General features: G+C 41.0%; 2 protein-coding genes across 2 annotated transcripts in view; one reads left to right on the top strand and one right to left on the bottom strand.

Moving 5' to 3' along the window:
- Positions 1-23,874, top strand: part of MCPH1 (microcephalin 1) — a 113,540-nt gene that overhangs the window by 13,000 nt on the left and 76,666 nt on the right. The window contains exons 9-12 of the mRNA XM_083493894.1: positions 4,075-4,184; positions 4,515-4,552; positions 6,358-6,520; positions 12,030-12,107. Coding sequence (XP_083350020.1) covers positions 4,075-4,184; positions 4,515-4,552; positions 6,358-6,520; positions 12,030-12,107 — 389 coding nt within the window. The remainder of the gene's footprint in view (positions 1-4,074; positions 4,185-4,514; positions 4,553-6,357; positions 6,521-12,029; positions 12,108-23,874) is intronic.
- The window catches only part of ANGPT2 (angiopoietin 2), a 47,309-nt gene continuing 35,557 nt past the window's right edge, over positions 12,123-23,874 (bottom strand). The window contains exons 6-9 of the mRNA XM_083495649.1: positions 20,364-20,465; positions 19,555-19,721; positions 16,227-16,357; positions 12,123-13,479 (exon numbers count right to left, since the gene is read on the bottom strand). Of these exons, the coding sequence (XP_083351775.1) occupies positions 13,319-13,479; positions 16,227-16,357; positions 19,555-19,721; positions 20,364-20,465 (561 nt within the window). The 3' untranslated portion in view covers positions 12,123-13,318. The remainder of the gene's footprint in view (positions 13,480-16,226; positions 16,358-19,554; positions 19,722-20,363; positions 20,466-23,874) is intronic.

Genomic DNA, 23,874 nt, shown 5'->3' with positions numbered 1-23,874 from the left:
TGGGGAATCTTCAGCATTTGACTTCCTAAGTTTATTATTTACTGTATATTATATTATTGTAAGAATCACATTCTTTGAATTACTGAGATTTTAAGGCCTTGATGCTTGGGTGAGTGGAAGTTGTTTCGTGGTCATGTGTTTTATGTTAAATAGGATTTAATGTTTAGGGCTTGCATACTTCAATAATTTCAAGCAAAATACAATGTATAGTCCATATACACTCTTGTGTATGGGAAGTCTTGTTTAGTCAAGTGAAAGTGGGGGTAAACTGGTGAAAATGAATCATATGCAGTTACATGTGTTTTGTGAATTGAATTTTTAAAAAGAACCCCTGAACAGAATTATTACGGATTAAAAATGTATGTATATGATTATTTAAAATGTGGCATATGTAATGAATACAATTTCAGATTTTCAGCAAAAATTACTTGATTCTCAAAGCAGGTTTATCTATTGCTTTTGTCTCTCAGTTGCTGTGATGTAGATAGTGATTTAAGAATGTACTAAATGTAAAATAATTCATTTATTCTAGTAAAGAACAAGCTTTTTTAAAAAAAGTCAGCGTCTTCTATTTATTACAAGTGTTGTTCAGTTCAGTGGGTCTTGCTCCCAAGTATGTTTATATGGGATTGCCAGTTTAAGAAGTATACTTCACTGGCGCTAGTGGAATTTACTTCTGAGAAAACTTGCTCAGGCTATAATGAGAGATTGCTTTACATGTATTCTAAGTAAACCTCATTGTGTTGATTTCTGAAGTCAACGATCAGCCAGAATTCAAATCTCACATTTGGAGTGAATAATTTGATGATTGCATGGAGAAAATAACAACCCTGCCTTCCTCTTAATGTCTAAACTGAATGCAAATTTTTCAGCAGTGATGTGCGGTAGAACAATGAATGGATGCCAATTGCAAATATAATACAGAACAGCTTTCAAAGTTACAGCTTTATTTCCTAAATTCAAGTTAAATAAACATGCTAAATAAACATTTGATCATTTGACCATACAATGAAACGCAGCCAGTATTTCTTAGAGTTGGTTCACAAATGTATGTACAGGCCTTTCCTAATGATAACCTATTAGCATTGGAGCTACGGTGCAGCATTTTCATCCCATACTACTTAAGTAAAACCATAAGCTCCAGATTGTATGGGAGGGGTTTGTCCCACAGCCCCTCCTCGTGGGTATTTAACTCAGGCATGCATAGCTTAATAAACCAGAGCCCTCTGCATATAACCAGACACTTTCATGGATTCACCATGGCTCCATCACTTTGCTGCAGCTTTTTATACTAAATCAGATATCGCTTATATACAGGAGGGGAGTTTCTTAGCTTTTTCAGGCAGCTCAGGGAACTATAGAAAGGTTGTTAATCATGTATGCATCTGCAGCTATTTGCATCTATGTCTGATGGTTCTCTTTGGGGTTACCATTGTCTTTGGCACCTTGAAGATGAGGAAATATTATATGGCATAAGCTTTTGCAGGCTGAGTCCCCTCAAACATATGCAAGTACAGGGTAGAAATCTTTCAGTCTTGTGAAAATATAGAAATGTCACTCAGATGTAAAAATAGTCTCGAGCCCACAAAAGCATGTGCCATAATTTGCTCAGTTTTAAGGTGCAACAAGACTGTTGTTATGTAGCAGCAAACTAAGATATCTACCTCTTTGGATATTGTTCAAAAATAAGTAATAAATCCATACCAAGTGCCATACTACTGCTATCAAATGCTGTTGATAAGTACTACTATTTCCACTATCCAGTGAACCCTACCCTGCCTCATATTACAGCATCATTTATGTGCTAGAACTTCTAAATTGTGAATCTTCAACCATTTCAGACTCAGGATCCACATTTAACCTAAGCATGCATTTGGGGACCTATTTCTTAATAGTTTACCATATATTTGAATGTTGGTAGTGCTTCTGCTGGGACCCACCTTGGATCAGGCCTGAAGACCAATATTTGAGATGATCTAAATCTCTCATATTTAGGGTTAACCTCCCATTCTGTCCTCGTTCCAAACTCACAAGGTGAATTTGAAAAAACATTCATGGGGGTTGCACATGGAAGTTGCTATTTCAAGAATGAAGTGCAAAGTGAGTTTCTATTAGTAAAGCTTGGCTTTCTCTCTTCCTGCTCTACAAAGCCCCCCAAAAGCCTTGGTTCCTGAACAACTTTAGGGGAGAAGCAACTGGAAATGGGTGCTTCTAGCAATCCTCTTCATGCAACCCAGGACCTGACCATGTTCTGCATAATACCCAGCCTAGTTCCATTTTGAAAGAGATATTTTCTACCACCCTGTATTACAAGACACTTTAAAAAACTTAATACTTCTCCAGTAAAGTATGCTAACTAGAAGCTTTCTCTGCTGGATGTCCAAGTTTAAGTTTACAGTAGGCCCCGGTGATGTATTTGTAGACTCCTGAAAATGCATTAATGTATGTTCAGGGAGTTTCTATAACCGCTGATCACAAAGTCGTAAACATTTCACCTCAAATGATACAGTTTCCTGAATTAGTGGGCAACTGAATGCATGTACATTCATAATCTGCAAGGCTAAAAAATAAACTTGATATCTAGGCAATAAATACTATGGCCAGAATCCAAAGAATACAGGAGGAACACAGTATATGGATCTGGAGCTTACTCTAAAAGCGTCTTTACCATCTGTATGGTAAAAAAAAAATCTAGCAAAATAAGGTTTAGTACCTACGCCCTCCCCACAATCCTGCTCAAAAAAATTGACAAAGTAACTTTGTTTAGGGACTAGAACATCTTGAAGGAGACTTCAGTGGCATCAGTCTGTACTTTATCCTAATTGATGCAAACACAGATTTAATATCAGTAGCTCTTAAACTTAACTTTTTTGCCAAGAGAAAAATGCATACAGTCGAAGTTCATATTTCATTTTTATCTAGTATCATCGCTGATATTAAAAGATGACAGGTGTCTTGAATATCAGCTTTTCTTAAATACACCATTTGCATTGTGGAACACTTGAATTGTGGGTGAATATACAGGAAAATATATAGGGACGCGGGTGGCGCTGTGGGTTAAACCACAGAGCCTAGGACTTGCCGATCAGAAGGCTGGCGGTTCGAATCCCTGCGATGGGGTGAACTCCCGTTGCTCGGTCCCTGCTCCTGCCAACCTAGCAGTTCGAAAGCGCGTCAAAGTGCAATTAGAGTCCGGCGGGAAGATAAACGGCGTTTCCATGCATTGCTTTGGTTCACCAGAAGCAGCTTAGTCTTGCTGGCCACATGACCTGGAAGCTGTATGCTGGCTCCCTCTGCCAATAAAGCGAGATGAGCGCCGCAACCCCAGAGTCGGCCACGACTGGACCTAATGGTCAGGGGTCCCTTTACCTTTACCTATACAGGAAAAAATAATATGGTAAAGTTCACAATTGCTTTATGAAAGCATGTTTGTACTAAATGAATACTGTATATACCAAATAATGTCTATATAGCAAAGTAAAAGACAACATTAAGGCTGCAGTCCTGTGCACCCTCACTTGGGAGTAAGTCCATATGAACTCAAAGGGGCTTACTTCTGAGTAGACAGAAATAGGATTGTACTGTAAACAATCTAAATTATATTTAAATATAATTATCATTAATGACATTATTAAACTTGCCACATTTTAACCGACAACAATGGGTTCACCTATTTGTTTCAAATATTTTGTGCTGAAAATTGTAGACTGTATAGTTCCAATATGAAAATAATTTACATAATATTGGGGAACCCCATATGTTTGGAGGGAGATCCAGGGTGGGATTCACCTAAGGAGCCCTGTCAATGGAAGCTCCTCCCTCCTCTGTGCACCCCTTCACCCCTTGAAATTGACTTGGGGGGTGGGAGAACCCCCAGAACAGCATGGGGGGGTTTCTTTGAAAGGCTGGTGCAAACGGAAAGTTTGTAATAGCATGGCATTTAATTCTACACAGCTTGAAAGAGTCCATCAGTCACATTTTGAAAAATGTCCATTCTACAAAAATTGTGCTGCATCTAATCTTATTCCTTTTTCCAGATTATTTACTGCTGTTTTGAATGACCTTGGTTTCTAGGTGGTGACAATTTGTCCATGGATGAAGTCAAAGATGGTTCATGTGATTTTTTGTGTGACCAAGTGAATGAGCCTATTGAGAAATTAATGAGTACCAGGAGACTCAAAAAGGTGAGTGTGCCTGGTCAGAATATCAAGGAACACATACAGTATGCATGGAAATAGGCATATAGAAAAGACTTGCTTGAGCATGGCCCAGCACTCAACCTTTCTTCCCAACAGAGGCTATGTGAACAGAAACAAAATAAAATCTTGCTTTTACTGGATACTTCTGGCATAACCTCCATATATTGTACTATATAACCAGTAAGGGGAAACTTTAATCTTCATATGATTTACATATTTATGTCTTCAGTGGAAGGTTGATAACTACAACTCTGGGTGGAAATGTCTCATACTTGTTTGACATGCTCTTCCTTCTTTCCTTCCTTAACCCTGTAGCCATCAAGAACATTGGTCATGACAAGCATGCCTTCTGAGTAAGTACTAGATGTTTTGATGACATTCCTGCCTGCGTATATCTTGGTTTGTAGACCCAGGCAGGTGTTACAAGGTGTAAACATGTGAGGCGGGTCAGTGGAACGCTAGTTCCTCTTACCTTCCATCCTTGTCCTGTCACACTCAACTTATGGATGATGATTTTGTGAAGAGGGGAGCTTCTGGTATCTGTGGAAGCTCCACACCTCTTTTGGAACGCTGAAAGAAATTAGGGTTCCCAAATGGGGGGAAGAACGTTTTCAAACCTTTGCAAATACAGGAAGCTCCCCTCTTCACACAGCCATCCTCTATAGGTTGAAGGTGACTGGGACGGTGATGGAAGGGGGCAGAGCTAGTGCACTTGTCCTTGCTGTCCTTCGCATAGTTACTCTTCATCGGATCATAATGGCAGCATTATAGAACTAGTATTACAGAGACATCACCTTGCCAACAAAGGTCCATATAGTTAAAGCCATGGTTTTCCCAGTAGTGATGTATGGAAGTGAGAGCTGGACCATAAAGAAGGCTGATCGCCGAAGAATTGGTGCTTTTGAATTATGGAGCTGGAGGAGACTCTTGAGAGTCCCATGGACTGCAAGCAGATCAAACCTATCCATTCTGAAGGAAATCAGCCCTGAGTGCTCACTGGAAGGACAGATCCTGAAGCTGAGGCTCCAATACTTTGGCCACCTCATGAGAAGAGAAGACTCCCTGGAAAAGACCCTGATGTTGGGAAAGATTGAGGGCACAAGGAGAAGGGGACGACAGAGGACGAGATGGTTGGACAGTGTTCTTGAAACTACGAACATAAGTTTGACCAAGCTGTGGGAGGTTGTGGAAGACAGGAGTGCCTGGCGTGCTCTGGTCCATGGGGTCACGAAGTGTCGGACACGATTAAACGACTAAACAACAAATTACAGGGCTATGTAACTTAAATGGCAAGGTTTGGTTGACTACGGTAGGAATAACAGGGCAGCATTCAACTAAACAGTTTTGCTAGCAGAAGCACCAGAGAACTACTTCTTCCCTGGATCCTCCGGAACAGATTCACAAGGCGTCTGGGAAGGGGTGGAGTTGCGTTATGCAACCAGAAATGCTTCTGCTAGTGGAATTGTTTAGCTGGATACCATGTATAGAGTTGAGCACACCAAGCTATAACTAGCAAAGCTACCGCTAGAAAATATAACATGTGATTAGAAAGTTGAAATTTAAGTATACACGGAGTCTAACTTTTGGTCTTTGGGCTCTGAAGTTTGCTGTAGGTTTCTAATTTTTTAAAAAACACCATAACAAATCTATTTTAGTTACTTTTGTGCAACAGGTACTATAGAACACATGCTATTTTCTAAGGGATGCTACAAATAAGCCAGATGTTGAGGGCAGCTGCCATAATATGCGGATACGCAGCAAGACTTCTCCACGTACTTAGTAAAGAGCATCTGACAAACTTGCACTTTCCATTCTGTCTAGTGGTGGTTTCTGAAATACTTTGCTTCTTAGGGATATATCTGTGAGTTTGTGTATGTAAACCCTAAAAATCATTGCCTATATGGAGAAACATATGTCAGTGAAGAAGCATGACTGGCGGTGCAACCTTCTGTATGTTTATGCAGCAGCCCCCAAATCTTACTAGTCCTTAAAGTAGCAGCCTAAGTCAAGACCAGCATATTTGTGCTGATGTTTTTTCAGTGCTTAAGGGATATGTAATGATATGCATTTAGCAATTTAAAAAAATCCACAATTTCAAAAATATTCTATGTAGCCATATTAACTTGTATTATGGACTTCTCTCCATCTCTCTCTGAAGGAAGCAGAATGTGGTTGTTCAGGTGGTGAAGAAGTTGGGAGGCTTTCTGTTTTCAGATGAAGTGCGTGACAATACAAGCCATGTGATTGCAGGGAGCTCCCGTCGTACTTTAAACATATTGATGGGAATTGCTCGCGGCTGTTGGATTCTATGTTACGAATGGGTAAGTAATATGGCTGACCATCCATTCATTGTTTCTTCTCTTTCCTTAACTATTTGATATTTTTAGCTACTTCTAAATGAACACATAATCCTCCATTACGTGAAATGTTTCAGGTGTGCTGATGATCAGGATAGCTTCAGGTTTTGCAACAGTCATACATAAGGCAATCAATACAAACTTCTGAACTTAAGCACTGTTATTTCCACATTTCTTTTGCATTCTGTTAATGTACAATGTTCCCATTGAGAGTTTCGTTTCCCCCAAAGCAAACCCAAACTGCAGGCATGGAGTTGGGGGTGGGTGGGTATTGGGAACACAGCAGAGACTGAAGGATTCAGGCCACGCTGCACCCCAAACCAAAGGGAAATTAATTTTAGGATGGATGTTTGTTTTCTGTTGTTAGTAAGTAATCAGGAAACAGAACTAAAGCAATAACTGATTCCACCCATCTGGTGATGGATGACTGTTGCTAGATTATTACATTGGGGAGGAGCCCCTTGTGTGAGTAAAAGGGGCGAGGCCTCTAATTTCCACACACACACACACATCTGCAGCTCTTTGTCGCATATCAATATCATGCATCATATCTTATCATTCCTCCAACCCTCAGGACTGACTTTACAAGGGGGAAAGGGAGGTGAGAAAGCTCCATTGTCCAAACAGATTTCTGCTTGCCATTTTCTGGACGCTATCCAGTACTACAACTTTTGCTGAACATCTGATGATGGTTTGGTGAACATTGAACTGAACATACATGTTAAACCAGGCTTCCTCAAACTCGGCCCTCCAGATGTTTTTGGCCTACAACTCCCATGATCCCTAGCTAGCAGGACCAGTGGTCAGGGATGGTGAGAATTGTAGTCTCAAAACATCTGGAGGGCCGCGTTTGAGGAAGCCTGTATTAAACCATGAGAATATGCTTAATTCATCTAGATTGCGGTGGGGAACCTCCAAATTTGACCCAGCACATGTGATGTCAGGTGCGGAGCAGGCTGGATCAGCTATGCAGTTAACTTCTCTATGGGGAACTCGACCATGCAGCTGGTATTTCCAGAAAGCAGGAATGAAGTTGACATTAAAGCCTGAGGAGTCAACTTGCATGACCAAGTTCCCCTTGGGGAACTCGATTGTGCAGCTGATCCCTGCAGAAATCAGCTTTGCTAGCCCTATGCTTGGCACAGGAAGACATAAGGCTGGCAAAGGCTCTTGGGAACTGCAGTACTACTGACTGTTGGGCACTTGGAAAGTGCTGCACAAGGGATTTTGTCAGATGGATGGGTGTCAGTCCTCTGGCATCATAATGGCATGAGGTAATTGACAGGTGGGTCATCCTGCTCACTCGTCAAAGTTGGCCCACAAGGTTGGGACAGATAGGGATCTGGCCTGCTAGGCCAAAAGATTCCCCACCTCAATCTAGATTTTCAATTCACTGTATAGGAGTTGCTTTCAGCATTAAATCAGCCTACAAATAAACTCCAGAAATAACAGCGAGGGGTTTACAGTGGTGCCTCGCAAGACGAAAAGAATCTGCTCTGTGATTCTCTTCGTCTAGCGGTTTTTTCGTCTTGCGAAGCAAGCCCATTGACGGATTAGTGCTATTAGCTCTATTAGCAGCTTTTAGCAGCTTATCTGCTGATCGGATCAGCTGATAAGCGGCTTAGCGGCTTAGGAAAAGGGGGGGAGGGGGAAAAACCAGCAGGAACTCGCAAGACATTGTCGTCTTGCGAAGCAAGCCCATAGGAGATTCGTTTTGCGAAGCACCTCCAAAACGGAAAACTCTTTCGTCTAGCGAGTTTTCCGTCTTGCGAGGTATTCGTCTTGCGGGGCACCACTGTACATATATTTTCTACATTATTTTAAAATCTAATGGGATAAAACACAGACATTCAAAAGTATGGTAAACTAGTATTCAAACTCTACATAGTTATTTTAAGAAAAATAGATTATAAGCAAAAGGCAACTGAAGCCCCACTGTCCCAGGATTGGGAAGGAATCAAACACAGCTGCAGAAACAGGAAGTCATTTAATGCCAGGGGATTTCTGTGCCAGATGGATCATATTTTCTGAAACCATGTTGAAATAAATGATATCTGGCTAGATGTTTCTGAATCAGGCCTGTAAATACAACCAATATGGGTATGGCCTGCAATTGTACATTAATAAGTACTTTTAAACTAAAACTTTTACACAACTTGTTCTTTGAAGATTTGAACTGCATTGTCTAATGTTTGCTTTCTGTTTTCCCCTATTTGGTGTTACGTTAGCCATACCGGAATCTCTTGAAATGTTATATTTCACAAGTATCTTCTTTTCTCAGTGATGGTCTTTCCATTAGCAACATTCAAAGTGACCTGGATAACTTGTGTGTCATGTGTACTGTGCATTGCAAACTTCTCAGATAAAATAATCTGGTATTTGAGTAGGACAAACTGGAAGAGCCCTTGAGGTCCAGGAACAGGAAAAAAAGAAAAGAATGGGGGGGGGGTTGAGCCTGGGAAAAGCTCCAAGAATTTGGTGATGGAGCCAGTATTTAATTTCACTTTCTCCTTATTTCTGCTTGTTGTGTGTGAACCGGGGATTGTAGTTTATCACAAATGCCGGCTTAATTAAACAAGTCTGCTTCATAACCCATGGTTTAAAGTTAGCATATTTTGAAATGGACAAGAGTTTGAGACTAACCCAAGGTCTTTGGTTTATATGCAGAGAAAGTCACTTTGAATGTTAGCAAAGTCACCCTATCCACTCAGGAAAACAAGATGGGTGTGCAGAAAGCAGAAGATTCACTCAGGCATTTTGCCTAGCACTAAAACATGGTTTATTGCTTTGTTTGAAACGGTCCATTATTACTCCAAGAGCTTTCAGAGACAATTGAGAGGCCTTCATTCAACCATTAATGCTTCTGAGCCGCAACCCCTTTGTTGATTTAAGAAGGATTACCATGAGTTGGCAAAGATTTGGCAAGTCACCGGATGCTGTTAGCAATGTTCTTCCCTCACTTACCAGACAATAATTGCATTAAATCTTTTATTGGCGAAAATTTGTGACAGAACACATCCCAGTCTTTTTCTTAAATAGAAGCTAGTGGCGGAAGTGACACACATAACAGAGGATGTCATATTGTTCCTGTGGAAAAAGTCATTGAACCGTTTTCAACTGCACTTGTTTTGATCTTTTGTTCAGCTCTCTTTGTAATGGCCCTTCCGGGTATGGGCATGTTAAATCATTGTTATGAACACCCCAGCTGCTGACCACTGATCTAACAATGAATGGCTTTGATTTTTGCTGTCTGTTTTATTGTTTCACACATTATCTAATTTTGCATAGCACCGAGAGACAGAAATTGCCAGTGGAGTTAGCTACTGTAATTACAGTCAAGTTACAGCTGAGGAAGGATGGCCAGTTGGTGCAAGGAAGCCTAAACTATTTGTTCATATCCTTGCACGTGTGTCCTATGTAGTGTGGGAGCCGAGAATACATATTTTTTAAAAAACTTAAGTTTTATTAAATGTTCATAACTTGAGACAGTTTTGAATTGCTGCAGATTGCCGAAATAAATCAACAACTGTGCTTTGCATCCGAAACCTTTTTCTAACCAGATTGCCAAATAAAAGAAGCAATAAACTTGGTAAATATACTTGTATCCAAAGATCACCAGCTACAAGTGGGTGACTTTTTAGGGCTAAAAAAGCCATACACAGAGGAGGTTTTCTGACTTCCACCAGGTCTTTTCCACAGTTATAGGCTGCTGAACCACAAACATGCTATCCAGGGGAGCCACTCTCGCATCTAAGGAACACAAATTTGGTAGATGCTTGGGTCTGTAGCAAGAAAGTAGATTTTTACTCGCAGTTAATGCTGCACAGATAAAAGTCACTGTTCCTCTCTACTTCTCTGTCCCATGGGACTAGTGGCATAGTTGCAATGTATGCCACTAAGTAGTGGCATAGTTGCAAGCCGATATAAGACGTATTTGAATTTTTCATCAGATCTGTTCAAAACAGCCAAGCAAGCTTGGTTTCTATGCTACATTGTTTTCCAGCTCAATCCTACATCAACCATGTTACAGCCCAATCGTAACCATGTCTACTGTGAAGTAAATCCTACTGATTTCAATGGGGCTTGCTCCCAAGTAAGTGGGTATAGCACTGCAGCCTTAGTCAGCAGCAAAAGCAGCAAGGGGTTGTGTGGCACCTTTAGCTTTCATGATCATCCAGAGCCATAATAAGACAGCATCTTATGACTGTAGTGCATGAAAAGCTATGCTGTGCTTCCTTTGTTGCCCTCTAAGTGCCACAAGACTCGTTTTTTAACATCAACATTGGTATTCTCTTGCAGCGGTCCTCTTTGCGGAGGTACCTCACTTGCTGAAGTACAATTGGCACCAATCTTGTTTACCTCAAGCCTTTGGCTTAGTTTGATGGAGTTCAATTCCACAGTTGTAGCTTAGTTTTAAGAAAGTTTGGAGTTGCCTATGACTACGGGTGACGCTGTGTAAATCACAGAGCCTTGGGCTTGCCAATTGGAAGGTCGGTGGTCCAAATCCCCGCGATGGGGTGAGCTCCCGTTGCTCATTCCCTGCTCCTGCCAACCTAGCAGTTCGAAAGCACACCAGCGCAAGTAGATAAATAGGTACCGCTCTGGTGGGAAGGTAAATGCCATTTCCGTGCACTGCTCTGGTTTCGCCATGCTGGCCACATGACCCAGAAAAACTGTCTGCGGACAAACGTCAGCTCCCTCGGCCAGTAAAGCGAGATGAGCGCTGCAACCCCAGAGTTGTTCGTGACTGGACTTAACTGCCAAGGGTCCTTTACCTTTACCTTTTTATGACTACTTTAAGCATGGTGTTTTATCTGTTTGATAGTGAAGGTATTGTTTTAACCCCTTATGCTGTAGCCCACCCGGAGATCATGAATGAACAGTGTGCTAGAAAAGAAATAAGTAGAGCTTGGGCTCAATGGCCGGGATCCGAAGACATGAGCAGTTGCTTTCCATTTTCAAAAGAGCACTGAGGTTGTGCTTCTTGGACAGCTGTTTGTCTTGTAATGCAGCAAATTTGCTTCTCAGACTGAGGGCACCTCAAAAGGAGTCTGTGATGCAGCATGGACATCTGTTTAAAGAGGGAGGAAAGAAAAGGAAAAAATGCCCCAAATCCCAAACACCTGAAATAACACTGTGGGTCCGACCCATATCTACAGACTTGGAAACCCTTAACCTTCATTGAGCTTTTCCTTAGTGTTTTTCCTTGACTTTTAAGTTTTCATCTTGTCTTACTGCACAGTAGTATATCACTTCTGAGAAACAGTTTAAGTAGACTAAAATTTATAGTGCCATGTTTTCTTCACCGTGATACGTCTATATGTCTAATTGATAGCTTTCCAGAATCTGACATGGGGAGTAGAACCCCAATATAGTGCTGCCTGCTCAACTTCTGATTTATTTTATTTATGTATTCATAGAGACTACTCTTCAGTTTCTGAATACAACTAAATATAGTTTGATCTTTTTGTAGGTGTTGTGGTCTCTTGAATATGGCCACTGGATGTCTGAAGAACCCTATGAACTCTCTGTGGATTTCCCTGCAGCCCCAGTAAGTAATACATGATTTACTTTTTAACTTATTCAGAAATAAGTCAATTTTTTATCTTGGAATATGGATCAACAACAGAAGTGTGCTCACAATATATCCAATCAAATGGTGACAAAAAAATTTCTTCCCCTTTACCTTCTCTTGACACAAGGCCTGTTAGTACGGGAATATTCAAACTTTCAAGTCATGTAAAATTTCTAATGAAACCGCCCCATTCACCAGACATGAGGCTGACAACATCCCTTATGGTGTGATTCCTAAGTGGAAATGTTGTGAAAAGGCTTTTGACAGGTGGGTGGGGGCAACCCTCCTGTCAATCATCTGTTATCAGGATGTCAACTTTCACCCAGGAAGCTGGTCCCGATACTCCTGCTCTGATCCGTACTTAATTCTCAGAGAAAGCAAGAAACAGTTTGCTGTTGTTTAAATGCATCCAAAATACCGAGAAATGTCCCAACTACTGGGTGTTATTTAAACATAAAGGAACTAGGAAAGAAGAAAAGTGCAATTTTCCTACAAAATATATTTAACCACACAATATGTGTTGCAGGGCTATTCTGACTTTTAAAATACTGATGGAAATATCTGATATATTAAAAGGGGGAAATAGTTGTCTATTATTATATACTTGGTACTGGATGTAAAGCATAGAAATATTTTTTACAAATCCTTATTAAATATACTAGTATGGGCTACCAAATATCCCCAAATATGTGATTACAAATGGTAGGAATCAGACTACAGGAAGTAATTACAAAACAATGTGCTTATGTACATAATTACAACCATGGCATGAGATAGGAATAGGAATACAATAAAGATGACCAAATAAGTGTCCCTTGTTTTAAGGTAGTCATTAAAGTTCAGTAAAAGGGCATAAAGAATCACTTCGAAAGCTTAAGTAATTTCTGTTTATGATCTAGATGTATTTCACAGTTCCAGTTATGCACAAACACCTTAAGCTGGTTGGGAGTCCTTTTATTGTTCTCTTTTGCCAAATCATTATTGCATCAGATACCTCTTCTTGCTTGACATTTAATTGCGATGAAATTCAGTGGCTGTTGAAAACAAGCTGATTCCCGAAGGATATATGTGCATGTTATCCAGGCGGAAAAAAACCAGTTAAGCTGCATCTGTGGTCTTAAAATATTTGTCAAATATAGTATTTTGAAGTTATTTCAATAGGCACTTCATACAAAGAGCAAATGTTTTTAGAAATCTGCTGGTCGGATCATCATAGTTGTGGCCTTGAGAGAGTAGCCTGCGCCTTTCCAGTAGTACCATTTAATTCCTTTAAATTTGTTTGTGTTCTGTCGCAATGGATAGTACAGGCCATTCAGATTGGAAGGACCGCATGCATCAAACCACCATCCTGTTTTAAAAAATATAAATGAAAGGGAGTGTGAAAAAATAATAATAGATGCATTGCTTTCAAGTTGTTTATACAGATTCTCAGATTTTTTTATAAATCTTAAAATAATCACACGTACACAACATACTAGAATATATGTATATGTGTATATGTTATATACACGTATACACCTGACACCTGCTGTTCTAGCTACTCTCATTCTAAGTAAGCTGAACAGGAACTGCTTTATATCAAAGACATATATCTTAGTGCACAAGTTCAACATGATGTAGCCCTCTTGGCACTCATCCTGAGATCCTTGTGCTGGATCAAGTGCTTCAACACACTGGATCAAATTTGATCGCCCCCTTTTAATTCTCTGCTCAGTCAACTTTAAAAGACCCGCAAACACAAAAATCCCTGGACCTATTAGCAGGTTTCTTCTCTAGGGGCACCTTTCTTATAAACAGTGTTGTTATACAAATTGATCCCAAACCATAGGGAATTATTTCAGGCACCCCAGAACCTGAAGCTTTCTTTTGCAAGAAAACCACAGCAGCTATCCTTTTCTTATGTGGGAAGTATTCATCCCTTCAGAGGAGGATGCCATGCCTGCAAATTTTATCCGCTTCTGGGCAACAGAATCCCCTCTGTTGCCATTCTCTAGGTTTTATAGTTCCTAGATATATCTAAAAATGGTGAGTTTAAAAAATGAGCTGTTCTAGTGGCGCTAGTTACTTTTGCTGGGCCTGCACAGTTATTTCTAATTGTTATTACTATGCGTAATAGCAGTTGCTGCAGTGTTTACAGAGTGAAGTTCCTGTGGTAGGAACATAAGAACAGCTCTGCTGGATCAGACCAAAGGCCTATCCAGCTCAATATCCTGTTTCCCACAGTGGCCAACCACTTGCCTATGGGAATCCCACAAGCAGGATATGAGCTTTCCTACTGTTATGCCCCAGCAAATGGCATTCAGAAGTACCGTATTTTTCGCTCTGTAGGGCGCACTTTTTCCCCTCCAAAAATGAAGGGGAAATGTGTATGCGTCCTATGGAGCGAATGCAGAGGGAAGGCAGGCAGGAAAAGCCCCCAAAAGCCTCACACAAGCTCCGCGCGGCTCTTGCGGGCTTTTCATCAGGAGGGACAAGGGACTGACGTGGCCAGTCAGTCCCTTCTCCCTCCTCGTAGAAAAGCCCACAGGAGCCGCATGCTCCTTAAAGGGTGTGCGGCTCCTGTGGGCTTTTGTGGGAGGTGGGGGTATTGCCATAGCCCCGCGACCCTCTCCCGGCTGGAGAGGTGGCGCGCGGCTATGGCAGCAGCCTCTCCGCTGCGCGCCTTTCCGCTGCTCCCCGACCTGCTCTTTGGGGCTGGAGGTGGGCTTCCCCCCGGCAGCCCCAAAGAGCAGGTCGAAAGGAACCTGAAGCCTGGAGAGCGAGAGGGGTCGGTGCACACCGACCCCTCTCGCTCTCCAGGCTTCCAAGGTAGCCGCCTGAAGGTGACTGAATGCACCTTGAACAGCACCTTGTTTTAGAGGGGGGAAACAAGGGGGGGAAATTCTCCCCCTCTCTGCACAACACCTCCTGCCACTTCGCTGAAGGGGCGCTGGGCAGAGAGGGGAAGAATTTTTTTTCTTCTTCTTCCCCCCTATAAAACAAGGTGTGTCCTTTTGTCCGGTGCATCCTATAGAGCGAAAAATACGGTATTTGCCTCTGATACTGGAGGTATCGGGAGGAATCCAGGAGTTCAAAAACGCTTAGAGCCCAGTAAGTGCCTGCATAGAGTTAACTGCAGCTGCACCAAGCACGCTGGAACGAAACGCTAAACTATAGTTTAGAGTTAGGAGAACTAGCCTAGCCTCCCCTGAGCTCATGCACTCTGCTCTCTTCCCCATAGCCACAAGGAAGAGTTTTTTTATTAGTAGTATTAACTGCAGCCGGTCCACATCGGGCAAGACTGCACAAACTTTGGGCAGTATTAACTATGGTTAGTGGAAACAAGCCAAGCCATAGTTTATTAGGCTGTCTGGTTTTTGCTAACTGTAGTTAAGATTAACCACAATTTAGTGTTCAAATGACACCTAAAATGGAAACTGTACCTTTTTTTGAATCTCCTCCTTGCAGAAAGAGAAGATAGGAAGGGGAGCATGTGAGCCCGGTGAGACTAGGTGTAGTCTTGTAATGATAAACCATGGTTGAGCATTTAGTCCAAATGCAGCCATTATCTAATTCTATGTTGCATCCCAAGGTCCGATTTAGCTATAGGTCACAGTACTTTGTACTCAGGTTTCGTCAGTTAACACTGTCATACTATTATTGTGACATTACACCGGTTCAAAAGGAAGGAAGAAAGTTGATAATTTGACTGTTCGCCATTCCCATATTTTCTTCACTTTCTCTGTCTGTCTGCATATCTGACTTGGACAAGCTACATTGCAGATTGCACCCTTGCAGTCATAAAGTCCTAGTGGTTGTATCTCAGTGTCCCAGGTATTTTGCTGCTGCGATGCAAAACCAGAACTTACTGCTGTTCTGTTGAGCACAGCCCTGGCAACTGAATGTGTCCACTTTTTGGTTAATCGGTTATGTGCTATTTATTCAAAAGTGAGCATCAAAATGGAAAAATGTGGAAGCCATCAAATTGCAACATTTCGGACTTTTCGTGGTTTTGCCCAGATACCATGGCAAAATCTACTTTTATGGCTCGATTCAGCGCCAGCAGAAATAGGAAGAGTCTGAAAATAGGAAGTGAGCAGAAAATGCTACTCTTACCTCCTGTTAACATTTGTGAGCATTTGCAGATGCATTTGTCATTGTCTGCATCCTTTGTGCTAAAACCATTTCCTGGTTGGCTTATGCTGCTTATTTTCCCCGCCGTCCCCGTAACTCCTTTAAGGTGGATCCTGTAGAAAAGCAAAATGGGAAACAAACGAATACATGCTGAAGCAATTGTGGTGGTGAAGTCTGTGCTGGAAAGGAAGCGTTTTCCAAGAAGTATCCTGTTCTGTTCTCCAGTTAATGATCTACTATGTGTCTTTTGCACACAGTATGCCAGGAACTTCTTGTCAACAAAATGTGTTGTTCTGGAAGAGAAATAGCCTTGTTTGCTCCTGAACTGTTGTACTAGATTAGCAAAAACAACAAAGAGGTTTGAATAGATATTAACTGTGACTGAATTACAGTCCAGAGCCTTCTGGAAGGACCACAGGTTCTCTGCTCACGATCTAAAGCCAAAGAAAGTGTTTTTTCCTCTTCAAATTATAAGTTTTGTATTCACAAATTCACATTGATGGAATTGCTTGACCTGTTGAAACATACAGTTCTTCAGCTGGGATATAACACTAGTGCTCTGGTGTTTTGGCACAGAAAGTATTCTTCCTTGCAGGTCCAAGTTGGAATTAGAAAGCTTACAATTTATATTCCTGCAAGAAGTGGTCTTATTTTTCAAAAGTTCTCAGCCCCCCACTGCTTCTCTTAAGATTCTGAAAGAAAGAGACTGTTCTAGCCAATTGCTATATAACAGAGTCTATTTTTTATGTTAGCATTTATAAACATTTAAGACGTTATTCAGAAAGGAGTCTGATCTCTCTCAGGAGCAATACAGAGAACCTGAAGGGGATGTATCCAAAGTTTGATAATTCAGTCTCATTGGCCTGATGAAGTGAAGGCCTTTGACATTTTTCTACTTGTCATTTGAAAATGTCTGTGAGTGCAAGCCAGCAAATGGCTACAGATATATAGCGTGGGAACATCGCCTCAGATTCAGCACTGAGCATTCAGATGACATACATCTGAAGCCATTTTCTGGCAACCATTCCACCTGTGCGTTTGAAAACATTTAATGTCTGACAAAGCCAGATCTACCAAATGCTTCCTGTATTATCATGGCTTATAGGTACAATACACCGAGCTTTAGAATATCTATGCACAACATATAATGACTGATGCTTGAACAACAGCAGTCAGTGAGGTCCGGATCAAGTCTCTCCATCTCCCAGTCGAGATTTACATATTTTCTTTTGGGGAAAGTGTGCGCAGCTGAAATCACTAGACATGTAACTCTTGGTGGTACATGCAGCCTTTTTCAGGCTATATCTGTGCATGGATCATGTTCAGTGGATGGCTAGGGGAGACTGTCATTGCTAGTTTATGTTGGATTCCCTCAGCAGCTGCCATTTTATTTAATCTATATCAGTGTTTATTTTGGCTTTTTCTCAGCTGCTTTGCATTTCAAAGTTTTCAAAATGATAAGCAGAAACTGCTTTCAAGTAGTGTTGCTATATAGCTTCACCGTCAGGTTGACTATCAAAATAATCTATGTTTCGTAAGTGAAACATGTTTTCAAACACTACGTTTTGTGGCTCAAAAACTTGGTTGCATTTCAAAAGGACCTATATTTGCAGACAGCTATCTTGTTCTGTAGAAATTGCTTTTTAATAATGTGAATGGACAAGGGCAATGGCCCATTTTGCAAAAGTTACCTTTATAAAGATTATATTGCCTTGATTTTTTAAAAAAAATCCCTGCTGTAGAGCCTAACTATTTTCAGATGAGGAAATATTTATGTTGGAGACAGAATGATATTTTGTTTCCTAATGAAGAAGAAACGAAAGCTTTCTTTAGGATGTTGCTGTGACCCACAGAATGCTTAAGTGGGCTGTACCTAAGTAAAAACTAATGTCCTTGCTAGTAAATCTTTCTTTGTACTTTGTTTTTTAATATAAGCAGAGCCCTGCAGACTCTAGTCTGTCCAGCCCAGCACCCTGTTCTCAGTGCGCCCAGTCAGAAGCCCTGGGGAAGCCTACATGCAAACGCATAAGCACAACGGCACTCTTCACAATTGTGCTGCCCAGCAACTGGCATTCAGAGGACATAGACATCATATCTAGTAGCCACTCATAGTCTTACACCACAAATTTGTTGCTGGGACAGCTCTTGGGTTGGGGCAACTGGATAATATGTTTTCAACGGTTCTAATTTTGCTTCCTCTGTTTTGTTTTTGTTGGGTTGGTGTTGGTTAAATGTTTAGTTGGGGTTGGCAGTGACGTTAATTTGGACATAACTGTAAACTGTTTATTGTTATTGTTGTTTTTAGTTTCTTTTGATTTATTGGTTTGTTTGTTGCTCATATAGGATATTTTGTTTTTTAATGTTTTATGTTTTGTTGTGTTTTTATATGTGTTGTAAGCTGCCCAGAGTGGCTGGGGAAACCCAGTCAGATGGGAGGGATATAAATTAAATTATTATTATTATTATTCATTTTTAAAGCCATCCATGTTGGTGGCCATCACTACATATGATGGATGCAAACTCCATCGTTTAACTATGCTTTCTTTTATCTGTCCTGGCTCTTACACTATTCAGCTCCATTGAATGACCTCAGGTTCTAGTTTTATAAGAGGGAAAACCTCTTGCTATCCAATTTCTCTACACTTAATCTATCGTGTCCTTTTTTTCTTTTTTTCTTAAAACAAAATGGCCCAAATGTTGTAGCCTTTCCTCATAGAGGAGTCTCCCTAGCACCTTAATCATGTTGGTTCCCCTTTCTTGATCCTTTTCCAACTCTAAAACATCCCTTTTGAGGTGCAACGAATATTATAGAATGGTACATACTGTATGTACAATAAGTTACCATGAATTCTTCATTGACTGTCAGAGCTAGTAAGGCAAAGGAAAAGATCCTATGGTGATCTGTACTCAGTGACTGATGCCCAAACAAGGTGTATCTTTTTCCCAAACTGGGAAGGCTTTGAGTTTAAGTGGAGGAATTGCTTGACGCTTCCTCCTGCCCATTTCTCCACTCAAAATGCCCTCTCGGCAGGTGATTTTCCATGCTTCTATCTTCAAAACAATAAAAAGGAGCTTAGGGTTGCAATCCTATACATGCATACTGGGGAGTAATTTCTATTGAACTCAACAGGGCTTCCATCGGAAAGGCCATGTGTATAGGATTCTGCTGCATATTGCATTTCACCATTTCCCATTATCTTTCAAGTCAATATATTGGTTCCTTGTCAAATGGTTATAACATTAAAAAAAACAAAGTAGCAGTTAAGTTTATAGACGAGCAATGGTCTAGCTCTTTTCAGCGTTGACTTACCTGTATTTTAGTTCTTCGTTTGCAAGATAGAAATGTTCATATAAGGAATATGCCTCATTTGCTTCCCAGTCCTTCAACTGTATTCTAAGAACATACTGCTTCTGATTGGTTAGTTGGGAAACTAACTCATTGCCCAGCCAGTACTCCCCAGAAGGATTCCCAAATCCCTGTAATCCAAATTGGACATTTTAACTGTATTAGTTTTGTTTGACTCTGAAGTCAGCAGGTCACGCCATCCCAAAAAATAAAATGTTACGGTTGTCAATCTGTCATCACATAAAACACTTCGCAATGCCAAAATTTCTGGGTCTTTCTATTTTTTTGAGAAGTAGATTTCAACAAACATAAACTTAGGAGTCTGGAAACAAAATGGAACTTTGTTCTTGCTAACTGTGGGGCAAAATGCCAGTGGAAATATCCATTAATTTTTTTTAAAAAAAAAACCACCATAAATTAAACATCACCGTGTTAATAGCCAATGTGTGGGCTAAAAATTCCTTTTTAAAACACAGATGCCTCTCATGCAGAAACATAAGGCAGGTAAGATTGCTCTAGTTTCACCCGAAGAAAACGCCTTATTACATAGTTCTAAGTTTTATAATTCATGTTAAACATCCAGAGCTTAGCTACTGGGCCTATGGTTTGCCTGTAGAAGACCCTAGTTTCATCCTCCTGCCTTCTCTGGTTAAAAGGAACTTAGGTCCAGAGCTATGAAAGATCTTATAACCTCCAATTGCGTGGGTGACCTCAGTTATAATCAAAGCTATTCAGAAGTTAAATTGTTCAAGATTATGGCAGTTCTGCCTTACCGCTTTGTACTCCGCCCACGTCCGGTCAAAGTCAACTTTGCCGTCTGAGCGTCGCTGAATAATCGTCCAACCTCCTCCGCTGGTCTCCATATCACAATATGTCTGTCAGTACATACAAACATTGAAATTACTCACATTTCATTTGATTCATTCTATCTGATAGAAATTCTGGCAAAAAAAGCATTACTGTAAATGGGAGGAGGGAATAGGAAGACACTTACTCGCTCATTTCCATAGCATTTTTGTTGTTGTTGTATTAATAGCTTTTACTCCAACTTTTATTCCAAAGAGCTCAAGGTAGCGCATACATGGTTCTTCCCCCTCATCCTTTAATCCTCACAACCACCCTGTGAGGTAGGCTAGGCTGAGAGTCCCCGGTGAACTTTTATAACTAAAATGAGCTGCTTGCTATGCAAACGTCGTTACCTTAATCCAGCAAGATAGATAACAAGTATGAACTCAAGGATGCTGTGGAGGGAGAAAAACTGCCCTGAGCATGCAGGGGACAAGTCCAAAGTGCTCCTGCACTAGTTGTACACAAATAAACGGTCCCTGTCGTATCAATCGTTCATTTGAAAGTTGAAGGGGAATTGTTGCTTTCTACTTGCCGCCATTACTGGCAAGTAGAAAGCAACCAGTAGTGATGTATGGAAGTGAGAGCTGGACCATAAAGAAAGCTGATTGCCGAAGAATTGATGCTTTTGAATTATGGTGCTGGAGGAGACTCTTGAGAGTCCCATGGACTGCAAGAAGATCAAACCTATCCATTCTGAAGGAAATCAGCCCTGAGTGCTCACTGGAAGGACAGATCCTGAAGCTAAGGCTGCAATACTTTGACCACCTCATGAGAAGAGACGACTCCCTGGAAAAGACCCTGATGTTGGGAAAGATTGAGTGCACAAGGAGAAGGGGATGACAGAGGACGAGATGGTTGGACAGTGTTCTTGAAGCTACCAGCATGAGTTTGACCAAACTGCGGGACGCATTGGAAGACAGGAGTGCCTGGCGTGCTCTGGTCCATGGGTCAACGAAGAGTCGGACATGACTAAACGACTAAACAACAACAACTTGCCGCCATTATTTTCCTTATTGGTCTCCATTATTGCCCTTAAAACTGCCTATGCTAACCATCTAGTCCAGGCAAAGGCAAACTTGGCCCTCCATATGTTTTGGGACTACAATTCCCATCATCCCAGACTGCTGGTCCTGTTAGCTAGGGATGATGGGAGTTGCAGTCCCAAAACATCTGGAGGGCCGAGTTTGCCTATGCCTGATCTAGTCTGATGCAGAGCTTTCATGAAACTTAGAGATTCATGAATTCACAGAGGCCTCTCCAACAGATAGGCAAAGGAAACTTGTTGCTGCACTACAATTCCTATCCTACCTGTCCATTAGCTTTGTTGGCTGAGGCTGATGGGAGTTGGCATCTGTAGGACTGCAGATTGTGTTGCAATGAAACCATATTCCTGAAATGGTTAAAATGTTAGCTAAAGTCTCCTTCCATCAGATCCTGTATTTTGCTGCCAATTTTGGTTTCCAAAACACTTCTGTTTTCGTTTTGTTTTTGAAGGCCTTTCTTTGTTGCTCTGGGGGAGACCTACATAAAGCTGAAAACTAAGGAGCATTATTAATGGACAGAAGCCCATATAATTAAGGATTGGATTAGGTAGATCGTGGTAGATGGAATGCATCCCCTTCAAAAAATGCATGACTAATTCTAGTTCAGGAGGTTATTTACTATGGCCCTTCAGTTTCCTCAACAGAATTGGTTTGAACGTTTCGGCTACTAAAAGGCGTAATTTGGTATATAAAAGGGCAAGGGTTTTCCAAATGGGTGTTGCACTGAAAGAGTAAACAACCATGGGATTCACAAAATCATTGAAGTGCACAAAGAACATTTTGACAACAGAATGTATAGAATTTCTATGAAACGGGAGGCCAAAGTTAGACTCTAAACAACCACGTGCTCATTGAGATTTTGGCTATGTGCTTTTCAAACAGCAGCCCTCCCTGGCACCAAGCAAAGAGTTTTTGAAACTTCTGCTGTTTGTGGTGTGGCATGATGGTGTGATATTTCTTTGGGGTCCCACTAACCTGTCTCAAGCTATTTTTCAGTTGCATGTAGTAGGTAGGTAAATATAATATGGCCCTCTTAAATGATTATTGTTTCTTAAGATAGGGGAGAAATGAGATCACTTCTAACAACAGTACAGTGGTTTTTTGCCTTGTCAGTTTTTAGCATGTCAGTTTTACACTGTGCTTTCCAATGAAAGCTTGCAGGGGGGGAAACAAGCCCAGTAAAATACATTGTGCAGCAGTGTTTATAAGTCTCTTGAGAATTTAGAGTCAGCATCGAGAGGAAAAAGATCAAAACAGAATAAACGCCGAGAGGAAAAAGATCAAAACACAAACAGCCAGAGTCTAACAAATGAAAGGCAATTCTGTGTCACCGCTCACAAAGTAAGTAAAATAACATCAATAACCTCTGAAATTATTTGAGTTTGAGATAATAATTTGGACATCTATCCCGGCCTACAAAAATGTCACCCATATTTTCTCTATTGATGTAATGGTAGCAATTCTGCAGCTTCCATATGCAGTGATACCCACCAGGACTACTTCTGCAAAACTTCAATTTCCAAGGGGTGCTATAGGTGGCTCCATGTAAACTGCACTGAAATGGATGAAGGCAGTGCAATAATAGTGTTTGATGGATTGCACTCCTAAGGCTGTGATAATCCATTAAACTTCTTCTGCAAATAAGAGTCAGTATGATGAAGTCTAAACACTATAATCATTGTATTCTATGTAGCAGGTCTGGGAATAAAAATAGCATCATCAATCATACTGCCTAATTACTGGCCTAACAATGACCCTGATTTTGGGTGGGTGTTTTGTTTTGCTTTTTTAAAAAAGAGCTCTTTACAGAAACATAGTAAAACAGTGGTATGCAGAAACCTGACGATTACTTGAAATATGTAGAGCTGACATGTTCCACCACAAGCCTGTTGACTGACGTGTAAGATACTGAGAAGGCTATTGAAGTCACTTACAAAACTGAGCAGATATCCAAGTGCAGAATATTGAAACTGCAGTGCTAAAAGTGGTTTATGTTTGACGCAGTGAGAGCCAATGTGGACCAGATGTTTCTAGTGTACTGTCCACCCAACTGCTCTACAATCTCCCTGACCAAGCTGGCAGAGGTAGGTTCAGCGTTGGGGTTGGAGAACCCTTTCACAGTGTTGTTGAGGGTGGGGGAGGCATCTATATCCATGCCAAAACTGCTTCAGATGGGTCATATCAGGACTTCATGGCCTCCACGATAGCTATGCGGCTTTCTCAATACATCAGTGATCCAATACATGTAACTGGTCATACCCTCAACCTGGTCTTTGCCACAGAGCAGAATGGAAATACTCTGTTGATTGTGTGTGTGTTCACTATGAATCCATTGTCACCATCATCATTTTATTATTTGTACCCTGACCATCTGACTCAGTTGCCCCAGCCA

The sequence above is a fragment of the Podarcis liolepis genome, assembly GCF_965112155.1.
Source record: "Podarcis liolepis genome assembly, chromosome: 3".
Taxonomy (NCBI): domain Eukaryota; kingdom Metazoa; phylum Chordata; class Lepidosauria; order Squamata; family Lacertidae; genus Podarcis; species Podarcis liolepis.
Note: the sequence above shows the minus strand (reverse complement) of the source record. Positions and strands in the feature narration are given on the sequence as shown.